Consider the following 16,943-nt stretch of genomic DNA (forward strand, 5'->3'; position numbering starts at 1 on the left):
TTCTCTTCAGCAAGTAGAAACTTATGAACCACCCTTTTATGGGTGAGGAAGCGGATGCAAACAGAAGTTACACCCCCCTTAATTCTGGTTGTCTGACTCCACAGTCAGCCAAGCAACACCAGGAAGATCGATAAGTGATAGACAAGAAATCCAGGAAATGGCACTAACTAGGAACCCAGGAAGAAACCTACTTTTTCAGTGAAGCACAGAAGGAGCCTGTCTTTCTAATGGCATTGACTCCTCTCTGTGCCACAAAACTAGAGCTTCACAACGCGGCGGCCTTCCATCCATCTGTTGGTCCAGCTTATTTCTAACGCTTACTCCAGAACTCTTCGAGGAGGTGGAAGAAAGGGCTTCTCATCTCTTCTTGCTCATTGTCCATGCTATCCATTAAGGACTGTGGGCATTGGGAGAGATCTGATCCACTTTAATTGGAAGACAAAACTCCTAGACAACTTTGAAAGAGACCAGACCAATGAACAATAATGAAAAAAATCTAAAGGGTGCTCCCTCTGACTATGCTTGAGCCATGGAATCCTGGGCTATGGATTCTGCTATGCACTCAGCTAGTTGTTTTCCTTGGGTAATTACTTGCTCATGTGTATGTATTCCAAAGACAAAACAGTGTTCTGCAATGTCTCTAGCAGCATGCCCCAACATCCCATGACATCAGCTGTCACTTGACACACGAAGGGAGGTGCCATCCCCAGCCTGACATTCAGCTGACTTCTGTTTATATAGGATGGAGAAACTTTTGTTCCCTTGCCCTATAAGGCATGTACCAGGAGAGATTTGGGGAAAAGGTCACCCTGATAGTAAATAATTCCACTGAGCTTTGAAGTGAAATGCCCAGGAAGCTTTATCCCCTCCCTGCCATTTAGCAGGCCTGCTGCAGTTATCCTTGCTAGGAATGAATGGTGCACAGCAGATTTTATCCTCATCATTCAGAGGCTCAGTCCAAAATCAAAATCATATTTTTATCTTTGTTTTGGTCCTCTTCCTGTGTTCAGAGAAAAGGATTGTGAATATCTCAAAGGAAAAAAATGGATGAAATGCACCCAAGAAAACTGAGTTAAAAAGCTAAGATATGGCACCTTTTATGGATGGAGGAAAATTCTACTGGGAGGGGATACTCTCCTTATCCAAAAAAAAAAAAAAAATTTTTTTTTTTTTTTGGTCTTTGGAAAACATATTATCTTCCATAGGCAGAGAAATATCTAAATTATGCCCAGCCTATTTTACAATAAGACCTTGAAAAGCTATGTGATGAGCCGGGATGAGAGGAGTTTAAATTTTTGATGCAATTCTCTGCTCAGAAAAGTGATAATGCAGCTCAAATAACAGAGAGAGTAGTTTCTGCTGCGGTGCAACAATCAACATAACGTCTGGGCATATTAATAATTTCACTCCTAAACTTCTCGACAGGGAGCTCATGGGTCTTAATAGTATTGTCAAGATCCTTAGGGCAATTGAAAAACCCAAAACCATTACTTTCTACTGATAGGCTCTTTTCTCCCAGAGGATGCTGGATACCTAGGGTAATGTAGATTTATGGAAATGCCCAGATAGGCACCGCTCACTTGGAACTTTTCAATAAAATCTCCTCTTTAGGAGGCTTCTTCTCTAGGATTTCAAGTGGCTGTGTGTGTGTGTGTGTGTGTGTGTGTGTGTGTGTGTGTGTGACTTCAAAAGTACCCAGTAGAGTTGACAGTGATCTCAAGTAATACTTTCCCCGATGATTAAGGAAACCAAGTACTGAATGTGGTCCATAGTAAAGATGGAACAACTATGATTAAAATACCTTTCTGACCCACTGTGTGTGAGAACTTGCCCTACTTAGGTGAGTTGGTCCCTAGTATGGTAATTATTCATTATTAAGTGCTAGATATGTACCCAACTCAAGATCTTCCTTTCCACCACCCTCCACAAAAGAGTATCTGTCTCTGCCCAGGTGGGCTTTGGCTGTGCACTGGCATAACTTTTCTGATGGGGTTCTGCAACAAACAGATGTCATAGTTTTGAGGGGAAAAAAAACTGATATGTGGCAGCACATGCCCGTAATACATAATTCCAATACTTGGGAGGCTGAGACAGGAGGATGACAGGTTTGCAGATAGCCTCACAAATCAGCAAGGCCCCCAGGATCTTAGCAAGATCCTGATTCAAAATAAAAATAAACTAGGGCCTGGGGTGTAGCTTGAAAGTAGAAAGCACCTGGGTTCAATTACCAGTACAACACACACAACAAAAAACAAGAAAAAGAAAACAGAGAAATCCCCATTTCTATGAAATGTCCAGTGTACACAAATTCATGAAAGACAAAGTAGATGTGCATTTGCCAACGGCGAGGGTAGGGGAGAGGGGGAGACAGGGATGGAAGAAAGATTATGTGTTTACTTTGGAGATGATGCAAATGTTCTAAAATTGGATAGTGGTGACACTAAACATACTTTAGAAAGTTGAATGGTCTTATATCTCAATAAAGCTATTGGAGAATAGAGATGAGACGGCCAGGCACGTCCAGGAACAACCAGCCCAAAACAAAGACAGAAGGGTTCAAAGTCACCTTCTCCCTGTGTACTGCTCTCTGTAAAGAACCTTTTGGGAGCAATAAGAATTAGGGAAATTAAGAAAAAGGCCTCTCATTAATTCCACTGATCAGCTGAATCCCTCACAAAGACAGAGGTAGGAATCTGCCCTGATCACTCTCCACTGAGGCTCTCCAAATATAAACCCCCAAGGACATGACCTGTGTTCATTGTTCAGCACCAGAACTACATCAAGCACTTTGTGCTGGGGACATAAAAATGGGACAGATGGCCTTTTCCCTGGAGGAGTTAACAATGTAGTAGAGAGTACAAGACCCCAAAATAATATAAACCATGTGTCCAGTTATAAAAACAATATACACAGCAGGCAAATCTAGAAAAGACACAAATTACAATATTGTTAATGCAAAATTGATGGAGCAAGGCTTACATCATGAACCTGCCTGTTCTTCAAGTTACTGTCAGCTTTTTAAATAAGATATGTAAATTCGGGCATGGTTGCACACGAGTGTAATCCCAGTACTTGGAAGTCTGAGACAGGAGGATTGAGGTTCACAGCCAGCCTCAGCTACTTAGTGAGGCCCTTCGAAACTTAGTGAGACACTGTTTCAAAATGAAGAATAAAAAAAATAGGGCTGAGGGTATAGCCCAGAGGTAAAATGCCCCTGGGTTCAATCCCCAGCACCAAAAAAATAAATTAATGAGATGTGTGGTGTGTTTATCATATAACTGGTGCTTATTAAAAGGGAGCTAGTGTTCTTAAAGTAATTAGATGTCTCTTCATCCCTGACCTTTTATGAACACAGGTGGAGCTGGCAAAAGTTTGGTTTCTAAGGCTGCAGTGACCTCTCCTTGTGACAGCCCTTCTCCTTTCCCACCAGGCGGGGCTGAGCTGTGTGTCACTGTGAAAGCATTCCGAATGCTTTTTTATTTTTCCTCTGCAGTCATATATTTTGTGTAAGCAAGAGAACAACTAATCATTCCTTCCAAGTGAGCACAGCCTTCTCTTTCCTGGCCCCTCTATCAAGGACAGTCTCCGGGTGCAGGAGAGTGAGCCCCCTCTGTCAAGACACTGGCCGCAGTTTGGGCCAAGTCCTAAGAGATGAGAAGAGAAGTACAGTTTGGCAGATTCCCTCCTCCTTCCCAGCCTTCCTTCTTCTTTCTCCTCCCTACGAAAGGCGAGGGCTCCAGCTCGCTGCAGTAGTGGCCAGATGTGTGAAACACTGCAGACAGTTCGCCTGCCCCCGTAAGCCCGCAGCACACACACACATGGGCCAGCAACAGAAAATTGAAGTCCCTTCTGCTGGGTGCACATCATTCAGTGGTTGTCAAGGCAGAAGAGGAGAGAGCAAGGGCAGTATCCAAAGTGCCCAATATTTAGAAACACATAAAGAAGGTTCTTTCCAAATACAGGAGGAGGCTGCATTTGGACCTCCTCCCTCCATCCCTCTGCCCTCAAGGTGTTGGTGAAATACCTCTGGTCTGGATGGAATTTGCTCTCGGCTCAGCCTCTGACAGACCTAACCGTTGCTTGTCCCTCCCCCTGCTGGTTATGGGAGCCAGGGATGCGCACAGGGGAGGAGGCTGCAGAGGGCCTTTGGGAAGGCATAAAAAAGAGATTGCGCTGCAGTTTGGCGGTTCTGGCCTAGTTCTTCCGATTCAAGCGGCATCGAGAGGCAGAGCAGAGCTCTAGGGTGGGTGATTCCCGCCTATGTTTTCTAAGCGACCAGACTACACCATCTTTAGCCTATATTAAAGAACCAATGCACCGTTTCCTTCTTCTGGGGCTAACAGCCACACAGTACCTAAAAATAACTTCCAGGTTCTTGACTCAAAGTGATGGATCAGGTACCATATAATAGTCACCATCCAAGTTTTAATAACAGTGCCTGTTGCCTACGAATAACATTCTTATTAGGTTGATCCTGTGTAAGCATTATGCAGCTATTTGTGATTAAACCGCATTAATATATGATTTCATATATATGTGTGTGTGTGAGTATGTGTGTGTGTGTGTGTGTGTGTGTGTGTGTGTGTGTGTCATAGGAGAGTCATCAGCATATGCATATTAATTATATGCACAAATATATGGGACTTAGAGTGGATAGTAGTGATCCTAAAGCTGAGCTTTTTGCTTCTGTTTCGTTGTGGATGGAAGGCATTCTTTTCTTTGGAAAAAGCTTTTTGTGTGTTTTGGTGTCTTGGAAAGCAGTAAGGCATGTTGTCAGCCATTGTTGGTGTTTTTGTTTTTTTTTCAATGGAAAGCCATCCCAGGGAGCAAGCAGGCGGGATGGTGGTAACAAAAGCTTCTAAGTGCAAAAAGTGCTGGGGATCATTAGTTATAACAGGGTGCTGTCCTGCGAGGCACGCAGCCCATGCCACATACCAGGGTACCAGGGTTAAACCAGAAGCCAGCAACATGAAGGCATTCAGAGTGAAGAATCTAAGTGGATGTCTCCAGCTAGGCTAAGACAGCAGGGATTGTTAAGGCTCATGGCAAACTGGAGGAAAACCCTGAGAGCATCCATGTCTATCCTACAGTTATCAAGAGGGGGTACAGACTCAGTAATTTTACTCTGGTTGCAGAAATCCAAAACACTCTATAAACTATTGACTTTTAATTTTTTGGTGATATTCAGATCAAGAGCTGCCCGTCTGTTTCTTCTGACCTAGATAGATAAAGCCTCCATTGACTTTCCCTACTCAAATCTTGGGAAGTTCAGTTATGGCTTGTCCATCCTTTTGTCCCTGAAAGAACCCAGGAGTGTGCTATGCACGTGGTATAAGGAACTTGTCGGCCAGTGTGTAGCTTGGTTAGCACTTTGACCCTTTCTCTCTAACTTTCATAGCAACCTTAGCAGCTGTTTTTCACCGTTTGGCAGACGAACACTTCAAGAATGAAAGAAAAACAGTAGCACGCTCTGGACCATGCAACTAGAACATTGCAGGCTCCATTCTTGAACCTGGATTGTAAGAGTTTATCCCCTAAAGTCCAGCTAAATATCTTTCCTAGATTTTCCCACATCACTCAGCACCGCCCAGTGGTACCGTTTACTACTCTGTGGTATGAACATCTCTTCCGTCATCTCCTCCCCCTTGTTCCAACTAGGACTACTGGATGGATGGACAGAGAGATGAGCAAATAAAGTCAACATCACATTGGAATGAACAAAGATAATCAGGGGAACCTCTTCCAATACAGAAGATGCCAGATAACTTTTAGTTTTGTTGTCGATGATTAAATTCATTTGCGATGAAATAGCATGTTGCTTCATAGGAGGGCAGAGAATTAAGTTAGCTTATATATTCCTCTGCTATTCTTTCTCTACTTCTTCCAGAAAGTTCTAAGCCTTTGCTTCAGGAGAAATGGAAGGAGCCTTTGACCTCTCATTTAATGAGGAAACTCACCATCTATTCAGTTTGAAATAGATCACATAGCACCCACATAGGTGCTTCTATTCCCCCTGGGCACTAGCCCTGGGCACACAGGCAGACAGAAATTCCACCCACACATCACACAGGTGGACAGAGAAAGGCCACACACGCCGGGGCAGACAAGGAAAGCTCAGCCCAGGGAAAAGAGACAGCAAGCAGGAGGTTCTGGTATCTCGTTTAGTGAATTGAATCCCTCGCATGGCTCCTTTGTACTTGGAAAGAGTGTGTGGTCCAGAGAGCTGGGGGTGGGGGCAGAGAGAGATGGAAATCCAGGGCTCAGGCTGTGAAGGCGGAATCTGACTCGTGCACTGACTCACCTCTTTTTACGGAGGCAAATCTCATAATTACCTGACTAATGGGAAGTGATGATACCACTTGGATGAACGTTGAGAGAGGGGGAAGGCACACGTGAGAATTCATTAACTGAGTGGGGGGGGGGGGGTTCGCAAGCATCTTCCTGAGATCATTAGCACATCACTTCACCCCCTTTTCCCGCCTCTTTTTACTAATACGAGACAGACAAATGCTAAATAACTATGTAATAATACATTACAAGACAGACAACAATGCGAGAAAATATAATAGCGTGCTACAGCTATGAAGCTCCCCCAAAGATATATTTAAAGTGTCACTGATGCATAATGTAAAACATGAATTACAGGTTCATTTGGAGGACACGATTTAAAATCCATACGACTGTACTGTGGCACTTCCCACCGGGTTTTAGTTTTAGTTGTCTTTTTCTGAACACTGAAAAAATAATTCAGCCCAGAAATGCAAACTTTAAGAAACTAGTTGCCTCCATATTTTTCCCCCTGTTTTTGCTGGCCGTGATGGTCTCCAAACCTAGTATCTTTTTGACATGTTGTCTTTTCCTCGGAATGTTTCTGCAGACTTCACAGGAACCCTAGAATGTAGATTACACCTTTTGGAGATGTAGCCCGACCACATAAGGAGACAAGTAGTTGAAATTTGTGTCAAATTGCTTGTTTAAATGACTTGAGCCAACTTCTTAAAGCCAGGACAGCAGGGGCTGAGGATTTTAAAAGTTGGCAGAGGCCAAAATGACAAGGCTCAGCAGTCACCTGGTGAGCTGCCAGCTCCGACTAGAGGCTTCAAAAACTAAACTTTCTCAAAGGACACAAATTAAAAGTCATGTTTCGGCATCCATTAAGATGAAATTATAGGCTTACGTCGCATAGAGAACTACTTTCGTTTTCATTCCGCTTAAAAGATTTCGTCGGTTGCTGCGAAAACCTTGTGTGGAGTTGTCCTCTGTAGTGGTACTTACACAGGGATGATTCCAGAGGTAGTGTTTCATTCGCTCATTTTCCCTGTGAGGATGAAGGATTTCGCTATTTTAGAAATCGGATGCAACTTGAAATAAGGATTGCAGTTTGGAAACACCACCTCCGACCTTCAGAGGCCAATTCCTCAAGGGTTCATCTCTCTGAGGAGAGAGGTTATCAGCCTGCTGATGAGAGCAGGCTTGTGTTTTGTTGACTTACTTTTAAGAAAAAAAAAACTGTATATGTAAACATATATGTGTTCATATATGCACATATTTATGTATTTGACTTTTTATTTTGGATTGATTGTCAAATCCTTAAGATCCAGAAAATTCTACCCACAAGTCCAGATCTTCACCTTTTCTCACCAAATGAGGAGACATGTTTGCTCCTCAACCTGACCTCCTTCTCACATTGGCCTGGAGCTGTCAGGGGACTCTTTCCACTCTCCCCATTGTAAAAAGGATGCCCACCTGGCACCTGTCCTCCTGGCCCCCGCCAGGATTGTCATGTGACACTCCTTGACTCCTAGTGTACCATGTTCTTATTACCTTTAGAAAGCTCAAAGTGTATTTTACTTTTAATTGACACACAATCATCATACAGATTTATTGGTTATAATATGATGCTTTAATAAAGTATGCATCGATCAAATCAGGGAAAGTGGTCTATCACCCCAGATAGTTGTCATTTCTTTGTGGTGAAACATTCAAAATCCTCTTTTAGCTATTTTGAAGTGTGTGTGTGTGTGTGTGTGTGTGTGTGTGTGTGTGTGTTTTACTGGGGATTGAACACAGGGACATTCTACCTCCAAGCCCTACCCCCAGCCCTTTTTTTACATTTTTTTGGTTTTGAAACAGGGTCTCACTAGGTTGCTAAGACTCTTGTTCCGTTGCTGAGGCTATCCTTGAATTTTCCACTCTCCTGTCTTGGACTCCCAAATACTAGAATTTTAGGCATGCATCACCATTTTTAGCTGAAATATAATTATTATTAACTGCTGTTACTTTACCATACACCAAAGCTTACTCCTCCTGGTTCCCTGTAAATTTTTACCCATTGATGAACCCCCTCTCATACTCCCCACTTTCCCCAGCCTCAGATAACCATTATTCCACTTTCTACTTTCATGAGATCAACTTGTGTCTTTTAAGGAATTGCACAGTGTACTTTTACCAGAACATGGAATAGAAACTTGTTACGGCAATAGTCCCCTTGAGTCTGGCATTACTTTGATTGTGGTATTATTATGTTTCCAATAATTTCATCGGTCATCCCTCATCAACTTGATGTTGCTAACCTTGTTCCTCATTATTCCTCATTTAATGCATATGGATAAATGCAAATTAAAGCCTGTCATTTATTTGTAACTGACCCTGGGATGCCTTCTGCAGTCTTACCTGTCCCTCTGGTGAGGGGCGTTCACGGGGACTTGGGTCGCAAATGCCCCTCCCTGGGTTTGCAGAGTGCTGGAGCCTGGAATGTGCAGGAACTGATGGCTGGTTCTCTTTCTTCTTTTCCAGGTCCTCCGAACCACCACAGCCAGTCGACACTGAGGCCCCCTCTGCCACCCCCTCACAACCACACGCTGTCGCACCACCACACCTCGGCAAACTCCCTCAACAGGAACTCGCTGACCAACCGGCGGAGTCAGATCCACGCCCCAGCCCCCGCGCCCAATGACCTGGCCACCACACCAGAGTCTGTCCAGCTTCAGGACAGCTGGGTGCTAAACAGCAACGTGCCACTGGAGACCCGGTAAGTTGCCATCCGGCCTCAGACAGCCACTATCTGCGTCACGGTAGCCACGAGTCACCCACACGTGGGCACTGGTGTCTCAGAGTTGTAGAGGGAGAGAGATTCCTGGCATAAAGAATGAGACACATTTAACACCTCCTTATTCCCTTGGTAATTTGACCCTGGACGGTAGGTTGATAGGTATTTCTTTGTTCACATGTGTCTCCTTTTAATGCTTGTTTACTCTCTTCGACAGCTCTTGTGTACCCAACTAATAGAATTAGCATAACATATTTTTACTCAAAGGCTCATGGGAAACATGCTTATAAGGGTATATTGACTGAAAGCTGCTGATAAATTATGCATTTGGCCTTTCTTGAAGTAATAAATGAAGACTCATTTGAAATTAAGTGTTTGGGGAGACCTTGAGAAACAATCCCTGATTTCAGACTGACAGAAGTATAATTTTAATTTATACTTCGTCCAACAAGCAGCCTCCCCCTAATCCCTCCTGCACACACTAACAGCTTGATGCCTGTGGGGCAAACAAGAATATATAACAGCAAACAAGAGAGGAAGGGCTGCACTTATGTTGGAGAGAAGAGTTGGAAAAGGCGCTCCAGGTCTGGCTTTGTTTTGCTTTGCTCATTCTGCTGTGGTTTTAGCATCTTCACCTTAATGACTTGCAAGAAGACCCTCTGTCGCTTCGGGCTATAACAGACAGCGAGGGCTAAGAGTGAGTTGGCCAGAGACTGAAGCAACCTTGTGGCACCATCCCCAGACACTTGCAGAGATTGTGTGCCGTGGTTGGTGTTGTTCCCTGACTGGAAGGACCAGGGAGACTCCACAGACAGAGGAACTCCTTCATACTAATCCTTCCCAAAGTTCTCAAGTTGTCATTAAACTTTACTAATGTAGGTCTGAGGAAGACAGGAATAATCTGTACCCTTTCTGATAATGGCCAGTGAGTTTTCAGCCCACAGGTGTAAGCAGTTTTGAAAGCTGTATCATTTGCGATTGTTCCTTATCTATGATTTTTTTAGTTTTTTTTACATAAGATCATGAACATTAATATGGTATATATACTCTTGCCAGCATAATTACTCCAAACTTTAATTTTATTTTTTGACTATTTATTATTATTATTATTATTATTATTATTATTATTATTATTGTAGTACTGGGGGTGGAACCCAGAGGCTTTCTACCTCCGGGCTATACTCCCAGACCTATTTTATATTTTATTTGGAAACAGGGTCTCACTAAGTTGCTAAGAGCCTTACACAGTAGCTGAGGCTGGCTTAGAACCTATGCGATCCTCCTGTCTTAGTCTCCCAAGCCCTAGGTTTACAAGTGTGCACCACCACACCCAGCATTATTAGTTATTCTTAACCAGGCCTACAATCTTAATCTCTAAAGCTTAAAAGATGTCAAGTCAATAAAAAACTGTATGTATGTACTATACATACAAGGTCAATTTAAACACCTGTACTGATAGCATAATCCACTAATGAACGGCTTTTCTGGAAGCCGTGGTTGACCAGGCTCAACTTGCCATGATTCAGGGTTGCCCTTAAAGCTGAGGGAGATTATCTTTTTCCTGCCCATGTTGGTGCACCACCCTCGAGTCTGTGTGGCACAAATCAGCCTATGTTTATGTTAACGAATGATTACTTGAAAACTAGTTTCTGGTTAGAAAGACTACATCGAGTGTGTTCTGTGGAGAAGCAAAAGGAAAGAGAAGTCTGGTGGCTGCTATAGAAAATGAAGGCAGGGAAAAGAAAGAAGATTGCCATCGCCATTAGCAACTGCTTTTTATTGTGCACTTTATGTTCGCCAGACACAATCCATACATTATCTCATTCAAGCCTGAAAGCATTCCAGCAATGTGAGGAGAGACTATTATTGTTGTTGTTTTAAAAATGCAGAATCTATATGTAGAAGGACAAAATCACCTGCAAGAAGTCTACGGCTTCGGGAAGAAAATAAATTCTAAGTTGCATTGAATAGAGCCCTAGTGGTTCCCACCCACAAAATAAGGTAGTAAAATGTCTTATGGGTGAACAACCACAAACCTGTATTTATAGCCCTAATTGTTGCATTTACAGGGCCAGATCCATCCGGTGTCTGCTCTTTGCAAGGAGTCTGCCCTTGGTGATAAAAACATATGCCCCACTTAAACCACCACACAAATACAGCTTCTAGCTCCTGATGTAACTGATGGGTCTTCCAGGATATTTAGTGTGCGTGAACATTTGTAATAAAACATCTTCTTGACAAATACCTGATAGCTAGATTCCACATGCAGCCGATCATTTTCCTAAAGTCAGCTTTACTAGAGCTTACTTTCTGAACTCTAGAGTCCTTCTCCGCATCTTTTGGATATGTGGTGTTAAGACTTCTCAATGATGTATTTGAAAGAGACAAGTTAAAGACAACATTTGGCAGGTAAATAGGATTTTCAAAAACCTCAACATCTATCAGAAAGGAAAATCAAGGGAGAACAACATCTGGATGTTCTTTCTCCGATACATTCAAGAGCTAAAAATTAGAGAAGTTCAGCCTTTGGGACAGGGATATTACCAGAAACCAAGAAGAGTATACAAAATTCAGCAAATATTTGAAACTCCATTCACAAATCTGAGTACAAAAAAAAAAAAAAAACTTGAAGATACAGCTGGCCTCGTGGATTATAACATTTGCAATAGTCTATAGGACTGTTTAAATTTATGATTCTCTTTTAAATGTTCTTAATTTGATTTTTATTAGCAAATATTTGCTGAGTGCTTCAAGAGTAACATGTGATGAATAAAGCATGTATCCGCCCCCTCAGGCTCTCACATAATCTAAAGGAAGAGATCGCCACATAAACCAAAAGATAGCACAGTATGGACAATAGTGAAAGTATAAAAGTGACAGTGATTATAAAATGGAAGAAGTAAATACTGTCCCAGAAACACCATGAAAAGTTTCACAGCTGAAGTACTGAATAAGTAGGAGTTCACCTAGAGGGAAAGTAGAGAAACGTCAAAGACTCTAGCATATTATGTGTTCCCATTCCCCCTGTGTGTGTACACACACACACACACACACACACACACACACACACACACACACAGAGGCAGCTGACAACTGAACAAATTTACTCCTTTAAAAGCTAAAACAATTGAGTTTAATGATGACATTTTCTCAGGTAGACTTGTAGGTATGAGAGTTCTTTACTGGAGCATGATACCATGCTAGGATTCTCATTCCTATCTTTCATACCAAATTAGAATTGGCTAATCACATCCCGGAAAGAGAACCAATAAAGGCAGAGCATTCTGGAGATTGCCATAATCACCAGTGTAGAAAATGCAGCGGAAATTACAGCTTCACCACTCCTGTCTCCTTAGTACAGACTTCTGGGTGTGGTGGAAGAACTCTACAACTCTGCGGATAAGGAGCAGGCCTTTTGCTGCTCCCAGAACTTACAGCCAAGTCCCATCTGTTTCTTTAGACGACTGGGGAATGGGCCTTTACCTCTCAGAACCACTCTGTGACTTGCCCATCAGTCTTCAAAGGCATGTTAGATCTGCTCTGAACTATGTTTCTTCAATTTTTTTTCCTTTGACAAATAGAATTAGTGGAGACATAGCAGGAAAATAAGACTTATTGGAATTGAATACAAGGCAAATTTGGAATTTAATAAAAAGCAAAAAAGCATGTAAGGGAAGTTCTGTATCAATGTTAATCATATAAAAAATGCATCTAAATTTCCACTCCCCAAAGTAGCCAATTTATGTATAGCCATGATATAATCCAAGAAAAACCAAACATAAGGCAGGGAACAAAATGTAAGCACTCTGTACAATATATAAATCACTGCTCTCCACCCTCCTTTCAACCTATTCACGGAAGCCCTGGAACAAAAGTCCACGTGTAAGTCTTGGTTGGCCTCACCTGCCTATCTACTTCCTCTGCAGAGTGCCAAGGTGGGAGGCTCCCTGGCTGGCAGCTTCTTTGGGAGAACTTGAAGTCAGCTTGTCTTGTCTCAAAAAGTAGAGATGACCTCAGTGGAAGAACTTTTCCATCTTCGTGTATTTGCTGAAGCAAGCTTCTTTCTAAATCTCTCTGGGCAGCAGGTCACCAAAGAGAACTCCCAAGCAGGAAGACATTGCCCTCTGAGTTTCAGTACACCAAAAGCCCTAATTTTAATCACCAAGTTCCTTAAGCTATAAACAAGTTTTTGAGTTACTTTTTAAGATGGCCACTCATTATTCCTTCTAGAAATATCTATGAGAACCCCTTCCCATATGCCAGGCACTGAGAATTTTAAAAAAAGAGAAAGAAGGAGGGGAAAAAATTCCCTGCCTTAACACAGATTTTAAGCTGGTGGGACACAATGTAAGCAAGCAATTATGCACATGCCCCTTCCATTCTAAGTGCTCTGAGAGAATGGAGAAACCAGGCCCGTGGAAAATGGATATATGAGCTAAGGTGAGCAGGTGCTAATCAGGCTTAAAGAAAGTTCCAGGTATCCAAGGCTGCCACCTGCTGTGGGGCAGTAATGAGGTGCCAGGAGAAGAAGCAGACTGGAAAAATAGGCAAGGGCCGGATGGTATGGGGCTTCAGGCTGCGCTCAAGATTTGGGACTTTATCCCAGGAGTGTAAGAAGTAATTGTTACATTTTAAATGAGAGAATAAAATAATAAGGTCATTTTGGAGTCGGGTGGAGTAACGGTCCAGTTGTAATAATGAAGATGAAGGTGGTATTCCTCGGATGGGCATGCGGTGTGTCTTTGATCACAATTCGAGATGCGAGGTGTGTGCTTTCCGTGTAGACACAGCTGACATTAATAATTGCTGTCATGCGGGTCTGAGGGTCAGGATTCCTCATCAATTTTTGGACTTAGGAATTAGGGTGAATAGTATGTCATTTACTTAATAATAAACAGGTTTTGTGGCCTAAAACAGAGGTTCACTCTTGGACATATTAACTCTGCTGGGGCAAGAGGCGTAAGTGCAGTTATTACTGGTCATTTTGATTCTGAAATAACATATGTAGCACATAATCATCCATTTATAAGTAAGAGCTTACTTAGTGTATCCAAAAACTGTCAGCAATTGATTTTTATTATTTTACAGTGCCAGAGATTGAATCTACGGTCCCACACACATCAGGCAAGCGTTCTACCCCTAAGCCACATCCCAGCCCTTTTTCATTTTGAGATAGGCCTCACCAAATTGCTCAAAGTGGCCTAAAATTTGTGATCCTTCTGCCTCAGTCTCCTGAGTTGCTGGAGTTGCAGGCAGGCACCCCCACATACTGCTCACAATTGATTTCTCCTCTTGAAAAAAAAAATCTAGGTAGATATTTTGTCAGATTCATTCTATATCGCCAAAGAAGTCTATGAATAACAGCTTTTCTTTATCAGGTACTTTTGGGTTGGTACTTAGCTTTACATATAAGATCCTCCTTAATCCCTTAAGCCCTCTGCTAGGTAAATGTTACTATCCCTACTTAAAATAAAGGGAAACGAAGGCTCCAGGAGATTGAGTTACATATCACCCCACAGTAAGTAGCAGAGCTGGGATTTGAATCCGGGTTTACCTGACTCCAAATCCATGTTCATAACCACCCCTGATGGTGCCTCTGAGACTGGGGGGGGGGGGGACTATTCTAATTCTGGTGGCAGACATCAAATTAATTTGTCTTGGCCAGAGCGGTGAAGTCATTGAATTATAAGTGACAGGAGTCGACCAATGATCTATGGGACGAGCTCCAGCCTGTTACTGGATATAGACTCAGCCGCTGTCCAAATCCTAAGGAGAGGGAGGTGTGGGGGACCCTCTGATGCGCTCTGAAGGACCCATGGCAGCCCAGGATGGTAAACTGAGGCCTCACTGCTTCATGGTGGCGGCAGTTTAGGATACATGGGAGCTGATTTACAGGCAGAGGTTGAATGCTCTGTATGTTTTAAAATATGGCCACAAACACGTACAGAAGAAAAGACAAGTATAGCTCCATTTTTAGTTTCAAAACTTGGAGTGTTTTTTTTTTTTTTTTCTACACAGGGCCTTACCAGGCCGGTAGGAGGTAGCACAGCTGACCACTTGGCCATCCAGTCAAGGTCGTTGTTTCTGGCAAGTCCTCTCATAAAGAATCAAGCATGTTAGGCTAGACAAGCGGCATCCAAGAATGTAATTTGGGGATCAGAATTTCAGAAAACACACCTGTGTGGTCTTGGAGACACAGACATTTTGGCCTGATCTGGGTGCTTGATCACTAGGGCGTATTTGGGAATTGCGACCTGAGACCTTTAATAAATAGGGTTCTCACACAAAAGCACGGGGACTGTTGAAACATCCTCGCCATGCTGAATCCAACACCATTCCAAACTTGTTCTCAGATTGATTTTTCTACCTAAGGATTAATTTTCTGACAAAATCACTGACAAGCTCGATCCTGAGAATATCAAGCCAAGGTAACCTGTTGTGTGCCCCCAGATCCTCCTGCCCCACTCTGATAATGTTTCCAAGTAAGGTTTAAAACCAGAATTCATTCTGGCCAAACCAAATGCATTGAAACACTTTTCAAATCAATAGGCAGCTTGATTTCTCCATATTGCAAAACATTATGTCTCCTCTAGATTCTCATCAGAGGCAACATGGAAATTAATGAGACCTTTAGGTTAGCCTTTCAAGCTCAGCCTTAGTTTATGGCTTTACCTTGCCTTTTTGACACCCTGATCCCACCCGGCCACCAGCAGCATTTCACGTTGCAGTGCACTTTAATTTTGCAGTTTTCTTAGTCTTCCTTGGAAACTGGCAGCTTATTAATCTCAATAACGGAGCTGCTCAATAGGCAAGCTCACCAATGAGAAACCAGGCTGGGTCTTTTTTTGTACCCCCCCCCTTGGTGGTTGGAAACAAGGGGTTTGGTTGTTGGAGGAAGGAAATGGGGGTGGAAGAGCAAAAGCCAGCCAGGCTGGACCCCCGCATACCCCACAGCCTTTTATGACAATTGGCAGGAAAATAAAGACAGCTTAGTCTAATCCAGCGCTCTACAATTTATGGCTTGTGGTGTTAAACACACACAAACCCATTAATAAGAAAATAAATAAAGTGTCGTGGCACGTGTGCAAATTACAAGGTGCATTAAGAAAGAAACAAGCATTACATCTTACTCAAGACTTCTCCGGCCTGCTGTTAGCATGGGCCACAGACCTGGAAGCAGCTTGGAAGTCAGGGAGACCCGAGGAGAAACTGTCCTTTTTCAATTTGTCTCCCTCTGTAAAATTAAAAATCTGCACTAGGGTGATTCGAACTTTGGAGAACGGAACTAACTAACTTCTTCCCTGCAAACTACCACAGCTAAGCCTCCAGGTAGAAAGAACTTCTTAAAAAATCCATCTCTCAGCAGCCAGTACCATGGGGACCCAATTACTGATTGAGGCCACCTCGTGGTCGAGCCTGGGAAGAGCAAGACTCTGCCCTAAGTCTGTGTAAATGTCGAAGACTCTTGGGTTAAGTTCGCAGTTGAAAAAAGCCAAATATTCCCATCTCTGTCTGTCCTTTTTCACCCATTCAGCTAATATCAACTGTCATTCCCTTGGGGCATTTCCTCAAGTCTTCCCAAGGGGATGTTTTATCTGGTGCAGACAGGGAGAGATTTGAAGCACACGTCTTTTTCTAATTCTGGCTTCCCAAGGATCCTTTTTCTTTTCACGGGAGCCAGATAAGGTGTCTGTGGCTCTTTCAGGCAGGCAAAGTAGGCTCTGCCGCTGTTCTAAAACTTCTTTTGATTTATTAGTCTTGGCTTCGTTTGCATTTAGTGAGCTCGGGGTTTGCATCCCCAGAATTGCAATCCTCTGTCACTAGGTACTCAGCCACCACACCTACCTGCAGCTGCATACTTAAATAATTACATGAGCATATTTAAAAAGCTCTT

At 42.9% G+C, this 16,943-nt stretch overlaps 1 protein-coding gene across 7 annotated transcripts in view; it reads left to right on the plus strand.

The window, feature by feature from the left end:
- The window catches only part of TENM2 (teneurin transmembrane protein 2), a gene marked incomplete at both ends in the record, with an annotated part of 986,019 nt that overhangs the window by 674,797 nt on the left and 294,279 nt on the right, over nt 1–16,943 (plus strand). For all 7 annotated transcript variants that reach the window (XM_080698868.1, XM_080698869.1, XM_080698870.1 and 4 more), the window contains one exon: nt 8,797–9,031. In XM_080698868.1, the coding sequence (XP_080554994.1) occupies nt 8,797–9,031 (235 nt within the window). The remainder of the gene's footprint in view (nt 1–8,796; nt 9,032–16,943) is intronic.

Source organism: Muscardinus avellanarius (genome assembly GCF_963383645.1).
Source record: "Muscardinus avellanarius genome assembly, chromosome: 7".
NCBI lineage: Eukaryota > Metazoa > Chordata > Mammalia > Rodentia > Gliridae > Muscardinus > Muscardinus avellanarius.